Source organism: Geotrypetes seraphini, chromosome 7, assembly GCF_902459505.1.
Source record: "Geotrypetes seraphini chromosome 7, aGeoSer1.1, whole genome shotgun sequence".
Taxonomy (NCBI): Eukaryota; Metazoa; Chordata; class Amphibia; order Gymnophiona; family Dermophiidae; genus Geotrypetes; species Geotrypetes seraphini.
Genome location: NC_047090.1, coordinates 129,118,271 through 129,144,597, shown reverse-complemented (window position 1 = coordinate 129,144,597; position 26,327 = coordinate 129,118,271). Strand labels below are relative to the sequence as shown.

Genomic DNA, 26,327 nt, shown 5'->3' with positions numbered 1-26,327 from the left:
ATAGAGTTCTAGTGAGCTTTCCATTAGTCAAGTTGTTGAAGGTCCTGGATTCCCCAGCCTATTTATGAATTCCCCTGCCAGTACATCTGATTCAAACACATGCCATTTGCCTTCCAATTGGATTTTCAGTATAGCTGGATACAGAAAAAGGAATCGGTATTTGAGATCAGCCAACTTCCTGCACAGAGGGTAAAATACTTTCCTCTTTTCTGTCAAGGCAACAGAATAATCCTGTCCAATTCGAATGGGTATGGATTCATAATTCAAGGACTCCCTTTTAAGGCGAAATTCTTTAAGTATCTCCATTTTGTGCCTGTAGTTATGCAATTTTCCAATTACCACCCTTGGTCTTTGATCAGTCCCTGGTCGTGGTCCCACGCGGTGTACCCTTTCAAAGCGCACTGGGCCTATGTTAGCAGGCATTTGCATTTCACTAGCTAGCCATGTTTCCAGCACATTTATAAGAGATGAATCTGCAATTGTCTCTGGGAACCCCATAAATCTTAAGTTCCCCCTACGAGACCTATTTTCTAGGTCCTCCAACTTAGCTTGTTGTTGGTCTAGCTGTGTTTTCAGGCTGGCCAGGTCCGACGTTACACTGTGGGTTTCATCTTCCACTGCAGACACTCGTTCCTCCAGCTCAGTCACCCTCGCTGAGTGGTCTTCCATTATTCCTTCGAGTTTTGTAAGTTGGGCAGACAGTTGCTCCATGCTGGGGGATAGTGCCTGGGTGACTATACTTTTCTGGGAGATTTTAACATGCTCAAGGCTATCCTTGGCTTTTTATTTTTCCAAATAAATTCTGATATTTGTTTATCAATCCATTTGTAAAGAGAGGGCTTGCCTAAGCAAGGTAATAGTGATAAGATATATGTGATCTGTGGTGCTAATGACATTTTGAGGGAGGATAGACGTCCCCACCAAGATAAGTAAAGAGGTTGCCACTTAGACATGGAAGTTGTGATTAGTTCTTTAAGCTTGACAGTGTTGGTATCCATGATGTCTTGATCTTTATGGATATATATGCCTAAATATTTAATCGGGGAGGTAGACCATGCAAATCAAAATGAAGAGAGTTCTATCTGTGAGACTTGATTATTGAAAGGAATTATAACTGATTTTTCCCAGTTGACTCTCTATCCTGAATATTTGGAGTAAGCGTCAGCAAGTTGTATAAAAGAAGGGAGGGAGGTCGAAGGATTTCAAATAAAAAGCATAATATCATCAGCATATGCTGTGACTTTTAATTCTCTAGAAAATAAGGGAATACCTTGTAATGATGAAGCCTGTCTGATTGCCAGAAGAAGGGGTTCCAATGAAAGATTAAAAAGGAGTGGGGAAAGAGGGCAGCCCTGTCTCGTGCCTCGTTTTAGTACGATAGGAGCAGTGAGAAAACCGTTAATGAGGATTTGGGATGATGGTGCCCAATAGAGAGCTCGAACCAGGAGATAAAAGTCTCTCCTAGATTGAACTACTTCAGGACCTGTAACAAGAAGCCCCATTCTACCCTATCAAAGGCTTTTTCCACATCAATAGCAAGTCCTATCACAGGTTCCGAGATGGTTTTGGCATAATCATTAACAGTATGAAAAATGCGTAGATTATCTCCAATATATCTGTGTTTAATAAATCAGACTTGATCCGGGGAGATTAGATGTTCTATTACTTTATTAAGTCTATTGGATAAAATTTTATAATCAGAATTAAGTAGCAAAATTGGTCAGTAATTCTTTGGTTGGGCGGGGTCTCTGCCCGGTTTAAGAAAAATTACTATGTGGGCTTCTGCAAAATTTCTTTGAAGATCAGGGTGTTTTTGGATGAAATTAAAATAATTAAGCAAATGGGGAGAAAGAGTTGAGGAGAAAATCTTATAAAACTTGCTAGTGATGCCGTGATTTGTTGGAGACTAGTGTTTTAATAATAGTTTGGAACTCTTGAGTAGTAATCGGCTCATTAAGGAGTGCTTGCAAGTTAGAGGATATTTTCGGGTGGCTAATGGAACTAAGATGGTTAGAAATGTCTTCATTAGAGTAGGGAGCTTCAGATTGAAAAAGTTGAGAGTAGAAAGTCTCAAATTCAGCTGCTATGGAGCGCTCATCAGTTAACAGGGTGCCATTTGGGTTCGAAATCGAGGAGATATGGGAACGTTTTTTATTTTTCCCTTGGAGATATTGGGCTAAAGTTTTCCCAGGTTTATTCCCTCCAATGTAGTGGCCGGATTTCATAAGAAAAATATCCTGATTGGCTAGTCTAGATGTTATAGAGTTGTAATCATATTTACGTTTTATAAGTTGTGTACGTATTGTATTATTGGATAGATCAGAGGTATGTTGTGACTCAAGAGATCTAATATCAGATTCTAAAGTGGCTAGGCGTTGAGTCAGTTGCTTCTTTTTCCACGCCATTAAGCTAATAATTTGACCCCGTAGAGTAGCTTTATAAGCTTCCCATATCGTAGCGGGGGAGACATCTGGTGAGGAATTGTGTATGAAAAAATCTTCAGTAAAAGCGTGGTTTACGTATTATATCTTCATCAGTCAAGATGCTGTTATTCAATCTCCAGTTATTTGGGGGTTTTCTAGGACCTGTCAGATTGATATACAGTGGTGCCTCACACAACGAACTTAATTGGTTCCAGGAGCAAGTTTGTTATGTGAAACGTTCGTTATGTGAAACGCGTTTTCCCATAGGAATACATGTAAAAAAAAATAATTCGTTCTGCAGCATAAAATATGCTAAGATGACATAAAAAAGATAAATTTTTTGTTATTATTTTTATTTAGATACATCTAAAAACATACATCTCCCTGTCCTTTTACTTCCACTATCTTCCTATCCCATCTCTATTCCCTTTTGTCCCTCTCCCCATGATCAATCATCTCACCACCTCTCTCTGCCCTCACCCTCAGGGTTCAAGATTGCTTCCACTCTTTTTCCTGTTGTTCTCTCTGCCTGTCACCCTATGATTTAGCATCCCTTCTGCCCTTGTCCAATATTTCCCCTTCTCTCCCTCCCTCTCATCCCCTGCTCCAACATGTGCTTTCAGCGGCCTTCTCCCCCCTTAAGCGTCTTTTCTTCTCCACTCCACCTTTCCTCCCTCCCTGCCTCCACCTTTGTGGCGCTTTTGCACCCGACCGACAACAGAACAGGCCCGGTCGGACAAATCTCCCTGTCCTGTAGCCGCGAATCTAAATTACCTTCTTACAGCAGCTGGATTATTGAAGCTGCTGTAAGAGGTAATTTAGATTCGCGGCTACAGGGCAGGGAGGTTTGTCGGCCGGGTCTGTTGTCGGTCGATCGGGGGACCTGACCAGCTGTGCACATTCTTCGGGGCGGACCGCCCCCTCTCCCCTCTTTCGTTCGCCATTGCCTTCTTCCTACCTGCCCTGCCGCAGCCGCACACAGCCGAACGGAAGTCTTCCTGATGTCAGCGCTGACGTCGGAGGAAGGGAGGGCTTTGCTTAAGCCCTCCCTCCGACGTCAGCGCTGACATCGGGAAGATTTCCGTTCGGCTGTGTGCTGCGACAGGGCAGGTAAGGAGAAGGAGACTACCCTCGCGGCTCGACCAACCCCGCTGCGATCCAACCCCGCAGGAACCCCGGACTTCGTTGTGTGAAACGAAGTCCGTTGTACGAATCAAGACATAAAGTTCGTTGTGCGCAGCGTTCGCTGTGCGAGGCGTTCGCTGTGCGAGGCACCACTGTATAAAGATACAGGCGCATGGTCTGATATGAGAATAGGATGTATCGTAACTTGTGTAATATCTGGAGTAAAAGAAGAGGAGAGTAAAAAATAGTCCAGTCTTGTGTAGAAATTATGTGGAACTGAATAATGTGTGTATTCCCTTTGAGTAGGATGCAAGAGTCTCCAAGGATCTAGAAGGGCAAAACTTCTCTGGTGAAGTTGCCTCATGCTTAGGCCTCTTACCGCCAGTAGGGCCTGCTCATTCTTATTTGTCTTATTTGAAGACATTGCCACAGGAGGTATAGTCCGATATTTAAGCTGATAGCAGAGACGATGTAGAGTTGAAATGAATTATATATTCGTTCAGAAAAGCGCACTTTGTGGGGAGAGTTCAGTCGGCACGTCTGGCTGCCATGATCGTCAAGCCATGCCCCCTTTTTATACAGCCTAGCATCCTTCTGGCTACAGCCACTTTATCACACTGTTTTGTTGCCTTCAGATCCTCAGACACTATCACCCCAAGATCCCTCTCCCCATCTGTACACATTAGCCTCTCACCTTCCAGCACATATTGCTCCCTTGTATTTCTACTCCCCAAATGCATTTTATTTGCAAATACTTTTATTTTCACGATGTAATTATCTCCCCCACCCCAAACTCCTTTTGTATCCAGTTATAAGAACATAAGCATTGCCTCTGCTGGGTCAGACCAGGGGTCCATCGTGCCCGGCAGTCCGCTCCCGCGGCGGCCCCCCAGGTCCATGACCTGGAAGTGTTCCTTACCTAACCTAAAATATCCATACCCCATTCGCTCAATGTCCTGTAAGGTAACTCTATCTGTACCCTGTAATCCCCTTCGCTTCCAGGAAGTCATCCAGTCCCTTTTTGAACCCCAGAATTGTACTCTGTCTTATCACCTCTCCGGGAAGCGCGTTCCAGGTGTCCACCACCCTCTGAGTGAAGAAGAACCTCCTTGCATTCGTTATGAATCTGTCTCCTCTCAGTTTTTCTGAATGACCTCTTGTTTTAGTTGCCCCTGCTAGTCTAAAGAATCTGTCCCTCTCCACCTTCTCTATGCCTTTCATGATTTTATAAGTTTCTATCATGTCCCCTCTCAGTCTCCGCTTCTCCAGGGTAAAGAGCCCCAGCCTGTCCAACCGTTCGGCATATGAAAGGTTCTCCATACCCTTTATCATCCTCGTTGCCCTCCTCTGGACCCTCTCGAGTATTGCCATGTCCTTCTTGAGGTATGGCGACCAGTATTGGACGCAGTATTCCAGATGTGGGCGCACCATTGCTCGATACAGTGGCAGGATAACTTCCTTCGTTCTGGTAGTGATACCTTTCTTGATAATGCCCAACATTCTGTTCGCTTTTTTTTTTTTTTGAGGCCGCTGCACATTGTGCCGCCGGCTTCATTGTGCTATCTACCAATACCCCCAGATCTTTTTCTTGGCTGCCTTTCCCGAGTACCCTCCCTCCCATCGTGTAGCTGTACATGGAGTTTCCTTTCCCTATGTGCAAGACCTTACATTTCTCCACATTGAAGCTCATCTGCCATTTTTTTGCCCACTCACTCAGTTTGTTCAGGTCGCTCTGCAGTTCTTTGCATTCCTCAACAGTTCTGACCCTGCTGGAGAGTTTTGTGTCATCCGCGAACTTGATAACTTCGCACTTTGTCCCCATTTCTAGATCATTAATAAATATATTGAACAGCAGCGGTCCCAGCACTGACCCTTGCGGAACACCACTTGTGACCCCTATCCAGTCAGAATAGTGCCCCTTTACTCCTACCCTCTGTTTCCTGTCCGCCAGCCAATTTTTGATCCATCTGTGCACGTCCCCATCCACCCCGTGGTTCCACAGTTTCTTCAGTAAGCGTTCATGGGGCACCTTGTCGAAGGCTTTTTGGAAATCTAGATATATAATGTCTACTGGGTCACCTTGGTCCAATTGCTTATTTATCCCCTCAAAGAACTGTAGTAGATTTGTCTGGCATGATCGGCCTTTACAGAAACCATGCTGGCTCGATCTCATCAGATTATTTTTTTCTATATGCTCATTGATACCTTCCCTGATCAGTGATTCGGCCATCTTCCCCGGAACAGAGGTTAAGCTCACCGGTCTGTAGTTTCCCGGGTCGCCTCTCGATCCTTTTTTGAAGATCGGTGTAACATTTGCTATCTTCCAGTCCTCCGGGATTACCCCTGTTCTCAAGGACAGGTTGCAAATATGCTGCAGTAGCTCTGCTGTTTCATCTCTGAGCTCTTTCAGTATTCTCGGGTGGATCCCATCTGGGCCCGGAGCTTTGTCCGTTCTTAATCTATCTATCTGTCTGAGAACGTCTTCGAGGCTTACCTCCATGTATGATAATTTCCCCTCTTGATCTCCCCTGAAGATTTTTTCCGGTTCTGGCACACTGGTTGTGTCCTCTATTGTAAAGACCGACGAGAAGAACTTGTTTAGCCTACCAGCCACTTCTTTTTCCTCTTTCACCACTCCCTTCCGGTCACCCTCATCCAGGGGCCCCACCTCCTCCCTCGCTGGTTGTTTCCCTTTCACATATCGGAAAAATGGTTTGAAATTTCTTGCTTCCTTGGCCAGTCTCTCCTCATACTCTTTCTTGGCTTTCCTGACTACTCGGTGACATTCTTTTTGATGCTTCCTGTGCTCTCTCCAGTTTCCTTCAGTTTTATCTTTTTTCCACTTCCGAAATGATTTTTTCTTGTCTCCTATCACTTTCTTTACTTCACTGGTTATCCATGCAGGGTCCCTCGTCTGATTCTTCTTGGAACCTTTCCTAAATCTTGGTATATATAGGTTTTGCGCCTTGTTTACTGTGTCCTTGAAGAGGGACCAGGCTTGCTCCACAGTCCGAGTTTCCTTGGAGCTGTTTCTGAGCTTCTTTCTCACCATTTGTCTCATGGCATCATAGTTCCCTTTCTTGAAGTTAAATGTTGTTGCCTTGGTTCTCTTTCCCATAGGTAATCCTACTTGCACTTTGAACTGTATCATGTTGTGATCACTGGTTCCTAGTGGTCCCATGACCTCCACATCCTTTGCTGGTCCTTTCAGCCCATTGAGGATCAGATCCAGAATCGTTGATCCTCTCGTTGGTGTCTCGACAAGTTGTTCCATGAAGCAGTCATGGACTGCTTCCAGGAACTCCGTTTCCCTTGCACATTTTGAATTTCCAAGACACCAGTCTATACCAGGATAGTTGAAATCTCCCATAACTATGGTGTTTGGGTTCTTGCATTCCTTTCTCAGCTCGGCTACCATTTCTGTATCCTCAGCTTCAGTTTGCCCTGGTGGGCGGTAGAACAGTCCCATCTTTATCTCGGATCCGTTGCTTCCTGGTACTTTGATCCACAATGACTCCAGTTGGGCATTTGTCACTGCTGTGTCCACAGTGGTTGAGTGAATGGTATCCCTTATGTATAGTGCTATTCCTCCCCCTTTCTGGTAAGTCCTGTCTTTTCGGTAGAGTTTGTATCCTGGCAGTACTATGTCCCATTTGTTTTCTTCGTTCCACCATGTTTCCGTGATCCCTATGATGTCTAGTCTCTCATTATTGGCCATGACTTCTAGTTCCCCCATTTTGTTCCTTAGGCTCCTTGCATTAGTATACATGCAGTTCAACTCCCGGCTTTTTCCCTTCCTTTCTATTTTCCCTTGCATTCCATTCTTCATTTTGTCCCCTTCCTGACCTGCCAACTCCTGAGTATTGTCTCTTTTGTCCTCTCTTTGTGGTAGATTCCTATTGCCTTCCCCTTGTGGCGTGTTCCTATTGTCCTCCTCTTGTTCCTTCTCATCATCCAGTCCCATTTTGACTTCCCCTTTCAGCATGCTCATCCTTTCCCCCTCTCGCTTCATCTGACTCCCTTGTTTGTTCATAGTCTGTTGCTTGCTACTTGTGTCTTCCCCGTAATCTTTCCCCTCAGTACCCTCGCTGGATACTGTTTCCCGAACCGTCGATACCAGGTCGACTGTCGGCTTTCCCCTTTTACTTAGTTTAAAGCTTGCTCTATCGCTCTTCTGACGTTATTTGCTAGTTGTCTAGTTCCAGCCTTGCTCAGGTGTAGACCATCCTTCTTGAAAAGCTTGTTCTTTCCCCAGAACGTTGTCCAGTTCCTCACGAAGAGAAATCCTTCTTCCTCACACCATCTTCTCATCCATGCGTTAATTGATTGTAGCTCCGTCTGCCTCTTCGTTTCTGCCCTCGGTACTGGCAGGATCTCTGAGAAGGCTATCCTCTGGGTCCTCATCTTCAGTTTCCTTCCTAAGATCTTGAATTGTTCAGTCAGTGCATTCTTGCTGTAGTCCCTCCTGGTGACATCGTTCGTCCCGACGTGGACTATCACTGCTGTCTCTTCCGTCTCTGCTCCTTCCAGGATTCTCTCAATCTTGTCAACGATGTCCTTTGTTCTCGCTCCTGGGAGACAGGTCACTAGCCGATCCTCTCTCCCTCCTGCTATGTGACTGTCAACGTGCCTCAGGATTGAGTCTCCCACCAGGATTGCAGATTTCCCTTCTTTCAGCCTCCGTGTCGGTCGCAGGTCTGTGTCCTTGGTGTTCTTCATTTCTTCCAGCAAGGTTCCTCCGTGGGTATCCTCTACCTTGGTGTCAGATGTTTCTTGTCCTCTGCTCTGTGTGTCTTCCTCATTTCCGTGCTCCTGTTCTTCCACTCTCCGTGTCAGTCTCAGGTCTGTGTCCTTGATGTTCTTTGTTTCTTCCAGCAAGGTTCCTCCATGGGTATCCTCTACCTTGGTGTCAGATGTTTCTTGTCCTCTGCTCTGTGTGTCTTCCTCATTTCCGTGCTCCTGTTCTTCCACTCTCCTGTAGGCATCCTCGATGAACCTCTCGAGCTCCCTGACCTGTTCCTCGATGTACCTCTCTCGCATGGGGTCTTCGGCTGTCTGGAAGGGGGCTTCGGAAATGTAGAGTCCCTCCAGCTCCTGGATCCTGAGCTTCTGTCGACTGACTTCGCTCTTCAAGCTCTCCATTTCCTGACATCGTCCGCACACATATGACTGCTGCCCGGAGGGGAGGTAGTCATACATGTGGCAGTCCGTGCAGTACACTGGGAAGCTCATCCTTCGGGTTCCTTCCGCTTCCATATTTGTCCGCTCTCTAGGCGTCCTGTTGCTCTTTGTTAGTGTGTTCTCTCCTGTGCCTGCCTCCTCCTTACCTTCTTCGTCTTTCGCTTCCTTTTACTTATGCGCTTTTGCTATTTGTCCCTTGTTTACCCTCTGTGGCTGCCTTCTCCTTTAGCTTGTGTTCTCTCTTGAGTCCGCCTTTTCTTGTCCTGCTGAGCTTGTTACTGCTGTCTCTGTGTATGTCAGTCTTTGCCTCAATTTGCATCTACCCGCTCTCATTTAGTCAAACCTCAGTTTGCGAGTAACGTGATTTGCAATTGTTTTGCAAGATGAGCATAACGCTCGCAAATCTTGCCTCGCAAACCAAGTGTTGACTCGATATGCGAGCCCCCACCCCAAGAACCATCAACGCCCATCCACCCGCCCAAACCCTTACCATGATCGGGCACCGGCACACAGAACCAACCCACAGGACATGCCGGTGATCTCTGCTGGGCCTTGAGCATCTGCGCATGCTCAAGGTCTTCTGGCTCCTGCTCTCTCCGAGATTCTCGGAGTGGGTGAAGCCAGTTCCTGGGGTGGGGTGGAAGTGCAGCAGTGGCCTCAGGGGCAGGGGGGGGGTCTTTTGGGAATGTGGAAAGAATCACTTGCGTTTCCATTAACTTATATGGGGGAAGTTGCTTTGATATATGAGCACTTTGGTTTACGAGCATGCTTCTGGAACAAATTATGCTCAGCAAACCAAGGTTCCACTGTATTTTTAATTTTTATATTTTTAATATTGTACACTAAGATACATGACGATGGTCAGTATATCAAATTACAAATAAACTTGGAAATGCATCACTCTGAACTTCTTTGCATTGAATTTTAGTTGCCAGATGTTAGACCATTTTTCCAACTTTTGCAAATCCTTATTCATGTTTTCCACTACCTCAGGTGTATCCAACTCTGTTACAAATCTTGGTATCATCCTCAAAAAGGCACACATTACTTTCTAAATCTAACCCTTCAGCAATGTCGCTCACAAGCACATTGAACAAAATTGTCCCTAGAGGTACTCCACCACTCACCTTTCCCCCCTCTGAGCAAATTCCATTAATCACCACCCTCTGGTGTCTGTCCATCAACTAGTTTCTAATCCAGTTCAGCACTTTGGGCCCTAACATCAGCCCATCAAATTTATTCAAGAGCCTCCTATGAGGAAGTATCAAAAGCTTTGATGAAATCTAAGTAAATCTCTAGTCTCCCAGTCAAAGAATTCAATCCAATTCATTTGGCACAATTTACCTTTAGTAAAGCCATGTTGCTTCGGATCTTGTAATCCATTAGATTCCAAGAAATTCACTATCCTCTTCTTCAGCAAAGCTTCCATTATTAAGCTTACCGGCCTGTAGTTTCCCACTTCATCTCTGTGACCACTTCTGTGGAGGGATCACATCTGCTCTTCTTCACTCTCATGGAACCTTGTCCGTCTAAGAATTTATTTAATAAATCTTTAAGAGGTCCCACCAGAACCTCTCTGAGCTCCCTCACTATCTGGGGATGGATGCTATCTGGTCCCATGGCTTTGTCCACCCTCAATTTTTCAAGTTGTTCATTAACACTTTTTTTCTGTGAATGGTGCATTATCTACTTCACTGTCACATGTAACTTTATCAGCCAATCATGATCTTTCTCCAGGATTTTCTTCTGTGAACACAAGTATTTGTTTAGCATGTTTGCTTTCTCCTCATCACTCTCCACATAGCAGTTCATAACTTCTTTCAGTCTCACAATTCAATTTTTTGTCTTTCTCCTTTCACTACCTGAAGACATTTTTGTGTCTCTTTTATATATTTCTAGCCATTTTCTCTTCCGTTTGCACTTTTGCCAGACAAATCTCTCTTGGCTTTTCAGTTTCATCCGGTATTCCTTTCTGTACTCCTCTTGCTGATTTTTTTTTTTAATTTCACGAACGTCAACTCTTATCTTTGTTTTCTCTGCCACTAGTTTGGAGAACCGTTTCCTTTTTTTTTTTTATTTTCCTCATATAAAAGGTCAGTAGCCATTTTTATTGTTCCTTTCAGCTTGGATCACAGTTTTTCCACTTCTCTTACCAGTTCTTTCTTCAGATACTCCCTCATGCTACTAAGGGCTCCTTTTACTAAGCTGCAATAGTGTTTTTAGCACACGCAGAATTGTCATGTGCGCTAAATCAGTGCTACGCGATTAGAACTAACGCCATCTAGGGCGCGGGGCAATTTAGCACGTACTAAGCGCGCGCTAAAACCGCTATCGCAGCTTAGTAAAAGGAGCCTTAAGTCTGCACATTTGAAATCCAGGACCTTGAGTTTTGCGTGGCCACCCTCCCCTTTAGCTGTTAAATCAAACCAAACCATTTGATTGCTACTTCCCAAGTTTGGAGAAGGAAATATTGAGGGCACTCCACTAAATGAGAGAAGGAGCTGAAAGATGTGATTGATATCCTTCTGCAGTTCACTATAGATGGATAACATCTGTGTTGATGTAATAGAAACAAGAATACTAACTTTAAAACAGTTTACATTTCCACAGACAATTTGGCTCAGAGAGGAAGAGGTGTAGAGGCCGTCATCTACAAAAAGCCTGTTCAAAGATATTGACTCGTACATGGTAAAAAAGGACAATGGCTGTATCTCAAATAATGTATATTCCCTAGAGCTTTGGGAGGTGGGACTGGGGAGTGACTAATATTCAAGCTTAAGAGCAATATGCCAGTGGCTGAGGCTGCAAGATTAAAGTTATACTTTACAGCATAAAGCTTAAGTGAGGTGGTTATAAATTATGCATTGTACAGTAAATGGATTACAAAGCTATTTAAGGTGAAATAAGCTTTTTCTATCATATTTTGGAGCTTGAGTTACAATTGTATTTGAAAGCATCTTGAATGCACAGAATGACAGCTTTTCTGAATTTTTTTCTGATGCTAATTTTTTTTTGAGTAATCTTACATAGAACACCCACAAATAGGACACAATAAAAACAAACTACTGCAGAAGTGTGTTGTTTTTTTTTTATTATGAATCAGATAAGTTTAATCACAATGAAATCAAAACTTTGACAACCTGTACAGAAACTAAATACAAAACCTGTTCAACACTTCTTTAAAATCTGCAATACTTCAGTTTCTTTTCTTGCAAAAAAAAATTGATATGCTTGAAAAAACTGAATAAACTTAGTGTGAATATGTACTCCCAGAACAATGCAGGAGTGGCTATGTGGTTATCACTACCTTCAAATATATGCTTACAGGGGAAATGTATTTTCTGTATTTTATATTAAAATGTTCAGATTCCTCCTGTTGTGTTCTGTGCAACATTAAACAGGCGAAAAATTATTATAAACACTTGCAGCAGACATAGCCACACTCAAATAGAGGTCTCCAAGAAACGGGTAGAAATTCAGAACTCTAAAATGTGTTCCTTCACAGTTATGTACAGTTTATGACAAATGTGGCAATACTTACATATCTCAAAAATGTTTCAAGAAAAAATGGTTTTGCTCAATGTGCACTATACTAGTACATTTTATACAAGGGTCTATGCATAATTGTACCATATCCACCATCCTTCCCCTGGTCTTCACCGAACCTCTGCAATTTTGAACTGAAATATATTCATAAAGACCACAGAAGGGTTGTGATACCAGTTTGATGTACTCTTATTTTATGAGAGACAAAATTCTCCTCTCAATTACTACAGAGACTATGGGGGAAAGGTGATAGCAAATACATATCAAAAAATAAAAGTAGGCTCTGTCAGAACTGAAAAGTATTCCCACTAGTACTTGAAACACACAAGGTGTTGAGATGCCTGACCAAAAAAAAAATTGTTTTTGAAAAGTACACAGGATCTTGGACTTCAGATAAGCATAAACATTTGCAATACAACATAAATATAATAAAGAAATTACTATAAAATATCAAAATTATAGTTTCATTACCTGCTTCAGAGCACAGACTTAAAAACATGTTAAACCAAGAAGTATCCAAACTGTGTAAACTAGTCAGACATGTACAATTACCCCAACATACTTCTGTTAATAAGTTACTAAAGGGTGACTATTGCTAGCTATTCCTTAGAAACTGGGAAACAATTTAAGTTCATATATTACAGAGTTCATTTTTGTATTCCTATCTAATAAAAATATATTGATGCAATTGCTCAGGTTTTGCTTAAACTCAAGACACTGGACTTAGGATCTTCCAATCAAGTAGATGAGGAAGGATAATATTGTCCATAATTCCAATGATTTTGATAGTTGTACTGAAAAAAAACCAAAAACGCAAGAGACAAATTAAATTTAAAGACCAATATGTATTAATTCATACTAAAGCACTTTTTCACTATAGCAGCACATTTTATATTTAAATATAACTGTCAAAGCAACCATTCAGCTATAAAAGGTAGTATGTATGAAGTCAGATGCTTCCTATTGAGTTTACTAGCAATGGCCTTCTGTTGGATGGGGTACATTTAAATAAACAAGAAGCAATTCTACAATACAAACAAAAATAGCATTCATATAATCACAGTATTTAATATTTTACCAAGTGATTAAACTTATTCTATATGAATTTTATTTACCCTATTTCATAAAAGAAACTAGCTCAATTACTAACCTCATACCAGGAGCCATAATTATAAGCATCTTGACTTCCCTGCATGTCGCCACTGATCTGGGAAGAAGATACATTTGCTTCTTCTATATGTGATTTCTTTTCATCTGGCTCTTCAGATCTGTAACATTAAATAGTCCCTTTAGTGTATGTGCTGTCAAATAACAATTCAGAATAGCAATTAAAGGAAAAACCACAAATGGTTACTAGGTCACTGAGGTAAAATTGATACAGAACAGCAATTCAAAATTTGACTCTCCACTCTGGAAGAAAGTTGCTGTAAGTATGGTTCCCAAACATGAATCTCTTGTAGTATTTAGGAGGCCATCAAATCCTGTATAATTCCATTAATTAACACATGTAAATGCAGTCTATTTCTCCAATACCATGTCATAGGACAGGGGTGTCCAATGTCAGTCCTCGAGGGCCACAATCCAGTCGGGTTTTCAGGATTTCCCCAATGAATATGCATGAGATCTATTAGCATACAATGAAAGCAGTGCATGCAAATAGACCTCATGTATATTCATTGGGGAAATCCTGAAAATCCGACTGGACTGCGGCCCTCGAGGACCGACATTGGACACCCCTGTCATAGGAGAACTACACTTTTTCCCTGAAATATTGGCTCTCTTTAAAAATAAAATTTCCCCTTTATCCCTCGCTCCAAGGGCTCCAGCTGCAAAAAATGATACCCTCCAGTAGAAAAGGCAAAAGTATGGCCCAAGACTGATTGCAAAGAACACCAGCAAGCAGCAATAGCACCGAGGTGGACTCTGATGGAAGTAGACTTGAGACCAGAGTCAGACAAAGAAAGAAGATAATCTAACAAGGTCTCCACTGCAAGTGAAGTGGGATCATGATGATGAAGAAGACACCAGGAAGAGAACCGGGTCCACTTCTGTTGGTAGCATTGAAGAGTGGCCGGTTTCCTGGAAGCATCCAGAATAGAACGAACGGGCTGAGATAGAAGAGAATAAGCTGAAGTCAGCCTGAGAGATACCAAGCTGTCAGGTGCAGAGACTGGAGGTTGGGATGCAGAAGGGTCTGCTGATGCTGGGTAAGCAGAGAAGGAAACAGTGGAAGAAGAATGGGCTCCCTGGAACTGAGTTGAAGTAGAAGGGCCACCGTGGAGCGATGAGAATCATGGTGGCTTGTTCCCTCTTGAGCTTGAACAAGGTTCGTAACATGAGAGGCAGAGGAGGGAAAGCATACAGGAACAGATTGGACCAATCCAGGAGAAATGCATCCTCTGCTAGACGGTGAGGAGAGAAGAGTCTGGAGCAGAAGCGGGGCAGCTGATGATTGTGAGGAGCTGCAAAGAGGTCTATCTGAGGAGTGCCCCATTGAGCAAAAATGGACTGGAGAGTCAAAGGATAGAGAATCCATTCGTGGGGGTTGGAGAATTCTGCTGAGATTGTCTGCTAAGGAATTCTGCTCTCCCTGAATGTAGACAGCTTTCAGGAATAATTGGTGATCTATCGCCCAAGACCAAATCTTTTGGGCTTCCTGACACAAGAGCGAGAGCCTGTCCCACCCTGTTTGTTGATGTAGTACATTGCAACTTGATTGTTTGTGCAAAGTAGTAGAACTTGAGGAAAGAGAAGATGTTGGAAAGCCTTGAGGGCATAAAACATCGCCCGGAGTTCCAGGAAATTGATGTGATGTTTCTTTTCCTGAGCCGTCCAAAGGCCCTGAGTTTGAAACTCGTTCAAGTGAGCCCCCCAGGCATAAGGGGAGGCGTCGGTGGTGATGACTAGTTGATTAGGAGGTAGATGGAACAGAAGACCTCTGGAGAGATTGTAAGATATCAACCACCATCGTAGAGATTGACGAAGAGATGATGTCACAAATATGTGTCGTGAGCAAGGATCCATCGCTTGGGACCACTGGGTAGCTAGGGTCCATTGAGGAGTGCGCAGGTGAAGACGTGCAAAGGGGGTGACATGAACTGTCGAGGCCATGTGACCCAAGAGTATCATCATTTGCTTGGCAGAGATGGAGTGTTGTGGAAGCACCTGCTGACATAGAGATTGAAGAGTCTGAAGACGGTTGGACGGCAGGAACGCTCTCATGAGGACTGTGTCCAGGACCGCTCCTATGAATTGAAGTCTCTGAGTAGGGATGAGATGTGATTTGGATAGACTGATCTCGAACCCCAGAAGTTGTAGAAAAAGGATGGTCTGGTTGGTGGCAAGGAGCACTGCCTGAGAGGAAGTGGCTTTGATTAACCAATCGTCCAGGTAAGGGAAGACCTGAAGATGATGAGAGCGTAGAAAAGCAGCCACCACAATTAGACATTTGGTGAACACTCTGGGAGAGGAGGCAAGACCGAAAGGTAACACCTTGTACTGGTAATGACAGTGATTGATCATGAAGCGGAGGTATTGTCTGGAGGCCAGATTGACCGGAATGTGAGTGTATGCCTCTTTGAGATCGAGGGAGCATAGCCAGTCGCCTTGATTGAGAAGAGGGTAAAGAGTGGCCAGAGAAAGCACTTTGAATTTTTCTTTGACCAAGCATTTGTTGAGATCGCAAAGATCTAATATGGGTCTGAGATCTCCTGTTTTTTTGGGGACCAGAAAATAACGGAAGTAGAATCCCTGCCCCTTCTGATCAAGAGGAACTTCCTCTATGGCGTTCAGAAGAAGAAGGGATTGGACCTCTTGAAGGAGGAGGGAGGACTGAGGAGTGTTCAAAGCAGACTCTCTTGGCAGACTTTGGGCAGGAAGAGTCTGAAAGTTGAAAGAATAGCCGTGGCGGATGATGTTGAGGACCCACTGGTCCGAGGTGATAATCTCCAAACGGCTGATGTACAGAGAAAGACGTCCTCCTATGGATTGAGGCAGAAGGGCGGATGGTAGAACACTGGCTATGCCCTGGAGAATGAAGTCAAAAGGGTTGCGTGGACTTCTGTTGTGGAGGAGGTTTCACCTGTTGTTGCTGTTGCGTTCGAGGAGATTGACGCTGTTGCTGACGCTGACGCCTAGGCTGCTGAGAAACCTGTGGTAAGGGTCTAGCCACATAACGGCATTGATAGGCTGATTGTTGCCAAAAAGGCCGGACAGGTGGAGTCTTCTTCTTGGTTTTGAGAAAAGTGTCCCATCGAGTCTCATGTGCCGACAACTTTTGCGTGGTGGAGTCCATAGAGTCACCAAAAAGCTCATCCCCTAGGCATGGGGCATTAGCCAGGCGATCTTGATGGTTGACATCAAGCTCCGACACTCTCAGCCAGGCTAGACGACGCATGGCAACAGACATGGCCATGGCTCTCGAGGTAAGTTCAAATGTGTCATAAATAGAACGTACCATGAACTTCCAAAGCTGGAGAAGGGAGGAAGAACATTGACGAAAAGCAGATCTCTTGCAGTCAGGTAGGTATTTCTCAAAAGAAGCCAGATTCTGAATGAGATGTTTCAAATAAAAAGAGAAATGAAAGGCATAATTACCAGACCGGTTAGCCAACAAAGCATTTTGGTATAACCTCTTACCAAATTTGTCCATGGCCTTCCCTTCTCTGCCAGGAGAGACTGAGGCGTACACACTAGCTCCCGCAGACTTTTTGAGAGTAGATTCCACCAATAAAGACTCATGCAGGAGCTGAGGTTTGTTAAATCCAGGTATGGGGATGACTTTGTATAAGGAGTCTAATTTACGAGGAGCCCCTGGAATAGTCAAGGGAGTTTCTAGATTTTTATAGAAAGTCTCCCTTAAAATATCATGGAGGGGCAACTTCAGAAATTCCCTTGGAGGCTGGTCGAAGTCCAGTGCATCAAGGAACGCTTTGGATTTTTTGGACTCAGCCTCCAAGGGAATAGAAAGAGACTCACACATCTCCTTCAGAAAAGTCGTGAAGGATGCATTGTCTGGTTTAGAGGATGGATCTTGAACCGAAGGATCCTCTTCACCAGATGAACATTCACCCTCAGAGACGCCCCACAGATCAGGATCTCTGATTTGAAAACTTCGATCCCGGGAATCCGGTGTCGAGGGTTCAAGGTGTTGGGATTTACGTACCGACTTGCCTGACCTCAAAGAAGTGGTACCGGGAGAAGTTAGAGGCTGTAATGGTGCCGAAGTTTGTACAGCCTGATGGAGAGCCCTCGGTTCCGGTGCCAATACCGGCATGGAAGTCAAGGAAGCCGAATGGATCGGTACCGATAAAGTGGAAGTGGACAATAGAGGCTGCCCCACTGTCGGTACCAGTGGCTCAGACCGGACCGGGACTGGAAGGTTCGGTGCCAAGAGAGCAAGGAGGAGTTGCTGCAACTGCTCTTTAAGCTGCACCTGGAGGACGGCTGCAATTCGCTCGTCCAGCGAAGGCACCGGTACCGCTTTCTTTTTCTGCGATACCTGTGGTGCCGCTCGACGCCCAGAGGATGAGGAGCCCGATGACGATGCACTCACCTCTATGGGGGCGGAGCGTTTGCGTGGGCGCCTCGTGGTCGGCAGGACTGGACTCGCTGGAGGGCGCTCGAGCGGGGAAGGCTTCTTAGCCGGCTTACCTGACTGGTGCGACACCGGCGTGGTGTTGCGTGGCGTCGAAGAAGTGGGTGCCGATTGCGAAGGAGCCGATGCCGGTGTCGATGCCGCAGAATCAGCCATCTCGGCACCGAAAAGTAATTTTCTTGAAAGTGGCACAATGGGTGCAGGTGGAAGCCCTTTGATCCGGACCCAGACACTGTAAGCACCAGTTGTGCGGGTCGGTCAAAGAAATGGGCCGTGCACACCGTTGGCACTTTTTGAACCCTGGCTGAGGGGGCAAGAAAGTAAAGACGGCCTTTGCCAAATCGAAAGCAGAGGCTTCGATGATGGCAACAGGCCCCGCCGGGGCGAACCCGAGAGAAAAAAATAAAGTTTTGTTTTTTTTTACTCAAAAAAATAAGAAAAAATAAATAAAAGGAAGATACTCTTCCTAACAAAATTTTCGCGAGCGGGAAGGCGAAAAAAGATCTTCTCAACGGCCGTTGAAAAGAACGCGTCTTCTTAGCTCCGCGGAAACTAAGAAACTGGGGACCGCGCGCCTCCGTCGGGCGGGAAGGCACTCACGCGTGCGCGGTGCGGCCTACTAGAACTTTCCAAGTTCTTAGAGTGCAATCACTCTAAAATTGTCCGTACCGAGGCTCCGTCGGTGCCGTCACCCATCAGTCAAGAATATGCTGCCTGCTTGTCCTGGGATAATAAACTTTTACATACAGTTAAAGGGATTTTCTCCAAATGGGCATGTACATAGAACATAAGAATAGCCTTACTGGGTCAGACCAATGGTCCATCAAGGTCCCTAGTACCTGTATAAAACCCAAGTAATAGCAACATTCCATGTTTCCGATCAAGAGCAAGCAGTGGCTTCCCCCATGTCTTTCACAATAACAGACTATGGACTTTTCCTTCAGGGAATTGTCCAAACCTTTCTTAAAACCTGCTACGCTATCCGCTTTTACCACAGCCTCTGGCAAAGCGTTCCAGAGCTTAACTGTTGAAAAACTGAGTGAAAAAATATTTCCTTCTATTGGTTTTAAAAGTATTTCCCTGTACCTTCATCAAATGTCCCCTAGTCTTTATAATTTTTGACGCAGTGAAAAATTGATCCACTTGTATCCGTTCTATTTCAAAGGTAACTCAAATGCCAGGGAGAGAAATAAGATAACTGTACAATAAGATAAATGTACAATGATGGGCAGATTGGATGGGCCAAATTTGCAATCCTTGCTTTATACCTTTTGGAGGCTTTAGGCCTAGCTTAACCATCTTTTCTCTCCAGAAGCATTATGGACTTGTTTACAAGCTGTGTGTGTTCACAGCCAAGGTCATCCACTAGCACTTGGCCCCTCTTGCTCAGTGAAGATGTATAGGAGGCAGAGTGAGCCTTGTACGCACAGCTATGAACTGTGTCTTGTTCTGTTATCTTGATGAGACATGCTGTCTGACCAGAGAGCCTACTCTATTCTTTTTATTGCCCAGTAATAACCTTTCAGTCAACTTGAAATACTTCACTTGCACTGAAGAGATACCACCAGCAAGAGAATCTTTATTAATAAATCCAAAGTTCACTCAATAGTGCAGATTTCTTCATCTGTGGCAGAATGTTCATGGTGTCTATGTATTTTGTAGCCTTGACCATGAATCAAATAGCTGAGCCTGACCACCGTTTATAGTCCTCAAACATGCCAGGTACATCTAACTGAAACAAACTTGGGCTTTGACCATTTTAATGCATAGGGAGGAAAGGCTCGTCTTGCTGCTGACACCTTTGCCGAGTAGTCCCGGAAGCAAAGGATCTTCTGCTTATCATACTTCAATTTACCCAAGTTCCAGCACCCATAGTATAGAGAGCTTATGGGCGTAATTTAATACTCACAGGATGACCACTCTGAACTGATCAGCTTCGTTGGTCATAGGCCCCACTCTATGAGCTCTTTCAATCCGCAGCTTATCTACTGTCAACATCAGCTCCAACAATCTCTAAACCATTTTTCTAGAAACATCGCTATGTCTCTTTCCAAAAGAGATTTGTGGAGACCCACCAATTGAAGATTATTCTTTCCTGCCCTATTCTCTTGATCTTCCAATTCAACTTTCCAATTTGGCCAGCCATGCAAGGAATCCTGGCTTTTCATCTACGAGAACTTATGTCATTCCTCTAATACAAAATATCTTTTTCAGGCTGTGCCTTTTGTGTAGGCTTAGACCAGGGGTGTCAAAGTCCCTCCTCAAGGGCCACAATCCAATCAGGTTTTCAGGATTTCCCCAATGAATATGCATGAGATCTATTAGCATACAATGAAAGCAGTGCATGCAAATAGATCTCATGCATATTCATTGGGGAAATCCTGAAAACCCGACTGGCGGGACTTTGACACCCCTGGCTTAGACTGTTTTTGCAGGATGGCACATTTAAGATCATTTTACAGTTGATGGTATCGTGTCTCGACTATTGTAATCTTGCTCTTTTGGGTTTACTTCTTTATATGCGTTGCAGGTTGCACAAAATTCAGTAATAAGAACACTCTTTCAGTTGGGGAGAACAGAGCATGTGACAGAATATTACGTGAAGTTATACTGGTTAAAATTGGAGGACCATATACATTATAGATTGCTTGTGTTGGTTTATTTGTGTGTGAATGGCCAGGCACCTGCAAGCCTGATGAGTACTATTCAGTCTTATGTTCCATTACCAAAGCTGCACTCTGTTCTTCACGCAGACTTAAATGTCTGAGATTGAATATCACATGAACAAGCATGTTTTTGTGCATCAGCCCACAGGAAAGGAATCGTGTGTCTATGTATATACAGCAGCAGAGTAACCTTGGTGTTTTTAAGAAGTTATTGAAGAGACACCTGTCTTGTAATATGAAATATGGGAATTGAGGTTCTGTACAGATATAAGCACCAGTCGCTTATTTGTTTGTGTTTTAAATGTGTATTTGTACTGTGTATGTTAAATTGGGAGCTGCTCTGTAAAAAGTGGGTTATAAATAAATAAAAACAAACAAAACATTACTGACCTATTACTGCCGCTCTTGTATATTGGTAGAAAATGAGGCAAACTTTTGTTCCATCATTTCTAACTTATCTATAATGCACTGCAGTTGTTTTTCAATTGTTATCTCCAATGATAAGTGCAATTGGGCCATTACCTCCAAAATACATGTGGAACTCAGGGTTGGCAAGGATGGTGCGGTCTTGTTTGCCATTTTGGATTCTGCCACCTTTCCTCTCTCTCTCTTTTTGGTCAATTTTGTTGCCATCCACAATTGTCCATTTGTCTACCAGTCAATAGACAAGTCTGCTAAATGCTCTTAAGTAAAAAGGCCTATTAATAATAATAACTTTATTTTTATACTAGTCTTTAAGCCTGTTACATTAACGGGTGCTAGAATATATGTTTTTCTTTCTTTCTGTCTCCCTCCCTCCCACTATTTGTCTTTATTTCTATCTGTCTCTCTCCCTGCCCCCTATGCAGCAGCATTTCTCTCTCCCCTCCACTTCCCTGTGCAGTTGCCACATCAGCATTTCCTCCTCCTCCATTTCACTGTTCAGCAGCATTTCCCCCCACCCCACTTTACTGTGCAGCATTTTCCTCCCCCCCCCCATATTTCCCTGTGCAGCAGCTGCAGCAGCATTCCCTCCCCTGTCCATTTTCTTGTGCAGTAGTTGGCATTTTTTTTTAGACTGCGAGAAGGGAAGGTGGGGAGCCGTCAAGGGATTAAGAGAGCCGGCCAGATCGCAGAAAGGAAGGTTTGGATGGGAGGGTCAGACCGCGGTGGGAGGGTCGGATGGGAGGGTCAATGGGGATTCAGGTGTAGCTCAGAAGTTATAAGCCACCCTCTGGATCAGACCTAGGCTACATCAGTCTTCATCCACCCAGGGTGTGAGTTTTTTAAAAGATAATGAGGACCGTAATTTAAACATAAATACAATATGCCTGACATAGTAATCACTGCAGCAATCTGCTTGTGTATCCATTGTCTGTCTGTCTTTGTTTTGATGTCTGTCTCTTTGAATCTATATCTGTTCTGTTTGTGGAGATGTTTCTCACCTACTTTTTTTTTTTTTTTTTTGTAATAATGGAAGTTGCACAGAGTAAGTTGTTTGTAGTAAATCGGCAGAGTACAAATGGTACAAAGTATGAAATAGGTTAAACCGCCACTTGACACTCATTTAAAAGCGAAAGTTCGTGCTTCGAACATGCGCACGTGCATAACCGGATGCAACATTGTTATGGCGATCGTCTAATGCACCTACTATTACCCGGATATGAGGTGTTTAAAAAATACATGCCACTTTGCTTTATGTTTAAGCTCGTTCATGTACCGTAACTATATCTTAAGTGTGAGAGAGCAAGTTCCTGTGCGGGTTTGCTGGTTTATGTTTATTGCAAAAACTCTTTATTGGTCAAAAGCACAATCAAAAACCATCAGTCCAAAGAATACAACAAAGACCAAATTTTCAATACCAGAAAACCCTCCCAACCAAAAGAGAGAGAAAAAAAAATGGTATGGTTCAATCTCAGGAAAGGTTTCACTAAATCTACCAAACTGACCAAGGTCCTCAAATTCAAGGACACAAACTTCAAAGAAATGGGAGACTTCGTTCACCAGGCGCTACAAAGCCAAGCAGAAACCGATCACATGGAAGAAATGTGGTCGACTTTGAAAGCCACCATACAAGAAGCAACAAACCGCTATGTTAAATCAATAAGTAAATGGCGAAGGAACAATAAGCCACAGTGGTTCTCTGCGGAGATTTTGGACCTCATCAAGGAGAAGAAAAAAACATTCATCTCTTACAAACAATCAGGGAAAGAGGACTCTAAGGAAGTCTATCTGGCCAAGTCAAAAGCCATCAAAACAGCAGTTAGGGAGGCCAAATTCCGCATGGAGGAGTCCCTAGCGAAGAACATCCAGAAAGGAGATAAATCCTTCTTCAGGTATATCAGTGACAGAAATAAGAACCCAGGCAGGATAGTACGTCTTAGGAAACCAGACGGAGACTATGTAGAAGCGGACTCGGAAAAAGCCCAACTGTTAAATGAATACTTCTGCTCAGTCTTCACCCGCGAGGCGCCAGTTACAAGGGTTGACGCAGATGACCCGTTTAGTAATTTTGAGTTTACACCCAGCGGTGTCTACTACGAGCTGTCAAAGCTTAAGGTTAACAAGGCAATGGGGCCTGACAACCTACACCCCAGGGTGCTCAGGGAGTTGTGTGATGTCTTGGCAGAACCGCTATCCGCGCTCTTCAATCTCTCCCTTAGTACGTGTAACGTCCCGTTGGACTGGAAGAAGGCTAACGTCATTCCACTCCACAAGAAAGGCTCCAAGATGGAGACAGCAAACTACAGACCGGTGAGTCTCACATTAATAGTGTGCAAACTAATGGAAACTCTAATCAAACGCCAATTGGATACGATCCTGAACGAGGAGAATCTACGGGATCCCCATCAACATGGATTTACTAAGGGGAGATCCTGCCAATCCAACCCGATCAGCTTCTTTGACTGGGTGACGAGGAAGCTGGATGTTGGGGAGTCCCTGGACATCGTATACCTGGACTTCAGTAAAGCATTCGATAGCGTACCACACCGCAGGTTGCTGAGCAAGATGAGTTCTATAGGATTGGGTGACATATTGACGAAATGGGTTGGGAACTGGCTTGGAGGTAGGCTTCAGAGGGTAGTGGTGAACGGCACCCCCTCCGAAATGACGGAGGTAATCAGTGGAGTGACGCAGGGCTCGGTCCTGGGCCCGATCCTATTCAACATCTTTATAAGAGACTTGGCAGAAGGGCTGCGAGGTAAAATAACATTATTCGCCGATGACACCAAACTAAGCAATGTAGTGGGCAAAAGCACAACAGACATAAATTCAACGTCCAACAACATGATGCACGACCTACTCCTACTGGAGCGCTGGTCTAGGTCCTGGCAACTCAGCTTCAATGCCAAAAAATGCAAAGTCATGCACCTGGGCAGCCAAAATCCATGCAAGACTTACACCCTTAATGGCGAGATCCTAACAAGAACTGAAGTAGAACGAGACTTAGGGGTGATCGTCAGTGAGAACATGAAGACTGCCAATCAAGTGGAGCAAGCTTCATCCAAGGCAAGGCAAATCATAGGTTGCATACGCAGGAGTTTCGTCAGCCGTAAACCTGAAGTCATTATGCCATTGTATAGATCCATGGTGAGGCCCCACTTGGAATAGAAACATAGAAATAGACGGCAGATAAGGGCCATGGCCCATCTAGTCTGCCCACCCTAATGTCCCTCCCCTACCTTCGCCCTGTGAATAGATCCCTCCCCTACCTTCACCCTGTGAATAGATCCCATGTTACGATCCCATTTGGCCTTAAAATCAGGCACGCTGCTGGCCTCGATCACATGCAGTGGAAGACTATTCCAGCGATCAACCACCCTTTCTGTGAAAAAGAATTTCCTGGTGTCAGCTCGTAGTTTCCCTCCCCTAATTTTCCACGGATGCCCTCTTGTTGTCGTGGGACCCTTGAAAAGGAAGATATCTTCCTCCGTGTGCAATTCTGGAGGCCGCATTACCGTAAGGATGTGCTGAGACTGGAGTCGGTCCAGAGAATGGCCACCCGGATGGTCTCGGGACTCAAAGATCTCCCGTACAAGGAACGGCTGGATAAGTTGCAGCTGTACTCACTCGAGGAACGCAGAGAGAGGGGTGACATGATCGAGACATTCAAGTATCTCATGGGCCGCATCGAGGTGGAAGAAGATATCTTCTTTTTCAAGGGTCCCGCGGCAACAAGGGGGCATCCGTGGAAAATCAGGGGCGGGAAACTGCACGTGGACACCAGGAAATTCTTTTTCACTGAAAAGGTGGTTGATCGCTGGAATAGTCTTCCACTTCAGGTGATTGAGGCCAGCAGCGTGCCTGATTTTAAGGCCAAATGGGATAGACACATGGGATCTATTCACAGAGAAAGGGGAGGGTCATTGGGGTGGGCAAACTAGATGGGCCGTGGCCCTTATCTGCCATCTATTTCTATGTTTCTATGTTTCTAAAGGCATGGAGCAGCAGAAGAGCACATGACACAAACCATACTAAAAATACTCAAACATTCAATACATGGCTACGAGCATACCCGGTCAAAGAGGCCCAGAAAGGCTCCCAATGAAGTTGTAATTGACGGCCCTTCACTGAGTCCATTTCAGAAATGTCACATCGCTCCATCTTCAATTAATAAATCATCAAGGATCGCCATTGTGCCAGAGTAGGAGGATGGGCATCCAACCAATGGACTAAAATAGCTTTCTTCCCAAACAATAAGGCACGCTTCAAAAAAGGACGTAGGCCTCTAGGCACAGGATGAGCCAAGGCAGAAGTCGTGAAGAGCATCTTTGAATGAGGCAAACGACGAGTGTTCCAAAGCTGAGCAATATGATGATGAAGAATCTTCCAAAAACGCAAAACAACAGGACAAAAATAAAACATATGCCCTAAAGTTGCATTCATTCCCCCACATTTAAGACAACAAGAATCCTGACGAAGAGCAGCCCAATATGCTCTAGCAGGGGAAATATAAACCCGCATAAGCAGTTTATATTGCAATTCAATTAAAGGAATGGAAACCCAAGACTGCTTAAAAGACTTCAAAGTTCCCTGAAGCAGTTCTGCAGAAATAGAGGTCCCCAAATCAACAGACCAACGCTCACTCAAAGAATCAAAATCAAAACTAGGGGCCTCTTCCAACAAAAATTTATGATGGAATCGCAAAGGAATCATAGATTGGGCCTCCAAACAATAAGCTTCCTTCAAAGAATCAAAACAATAACCTTAGTTAAAGTCACCGAATGTAAAGTGTGTATATAATGTTGCAACTGCAAATAAGGAAAAATATCATTAGGCCGAAGCCCATGGTTCTGAACCAAAGTTTGGTAGGAATGCATCTGGCCCGCTGAGGTAAGTACATGGTGTAAGTAAACTAAGCCTTTGTCTGACCAAGAATCAAACAAGGACGTTTCCATCCCAGGACAAAATTGTGGATTTCCCTTAATCGTCAATAATGGAAAGCTGACTGAAGAAAGTTTCAAATATGCACAAGTCCATTGCCAAGCCTTACGAAACGAAAAATAAACAGGATAAGTAGACAACACAAATTGCAAACTCTGATCCAGAGCATGCAAAAGCGAACTAACAGAATAAGGAACAAGAAGTTCCAACTCCACAGCAGTATAAGAAAAATAAGAGGTCCCACGGTACCAATCATTTAAATGACTCAATTGACAGGCCATAGCAAAATTATGAATATTAAGTAATCCCAATCCTCCCTTATCCCGAGGCACAGTAAGATTCGCATATGAAATCCAAGCATGTTTGCCCCCCCACAAAAATCGCTGTATGGCCCTACGGAGATGGAGATGATATGTAGCCGAGCAC

At 44.1% G+C, this 26,327-nt stretch overlaps 1 protein-coding gene across 3 annotated transcripts in view; it reads right to left on the bottom strand.

The window, feature by feature from the left end:
* Nucleotides 1-11,803: 11,803 nt before the first annotated feature.
* The window catches only part of PRPF39 (pre-mRNA processing factor 39), a 271,712-nt gene continuing 257,188 nt past the window's right edge, over nt 11,804-26,327 (bottom strand). For all 3 annotated transcript variants that reach the window (XM_033951797.1, XM_033951798.1, XM_033951799.1), the window contains exons 13-14: nt 13,426-13,543; nt 11,804-13,069 (exon numbers count right to left, since the gene is read on the bottom strand). In XM_033951797.1, coding sequence (XP_033807688.1) covers nt 13,013-13,069; nt 13,426-13,543 — 175 coding nt within the window. In that variant the 3' untranslated portion in view covers nt 11,804-13,012. The remainder of the gene's footprint in view (nt 13,070-13,425; nt 13,544-26,327) is intronic.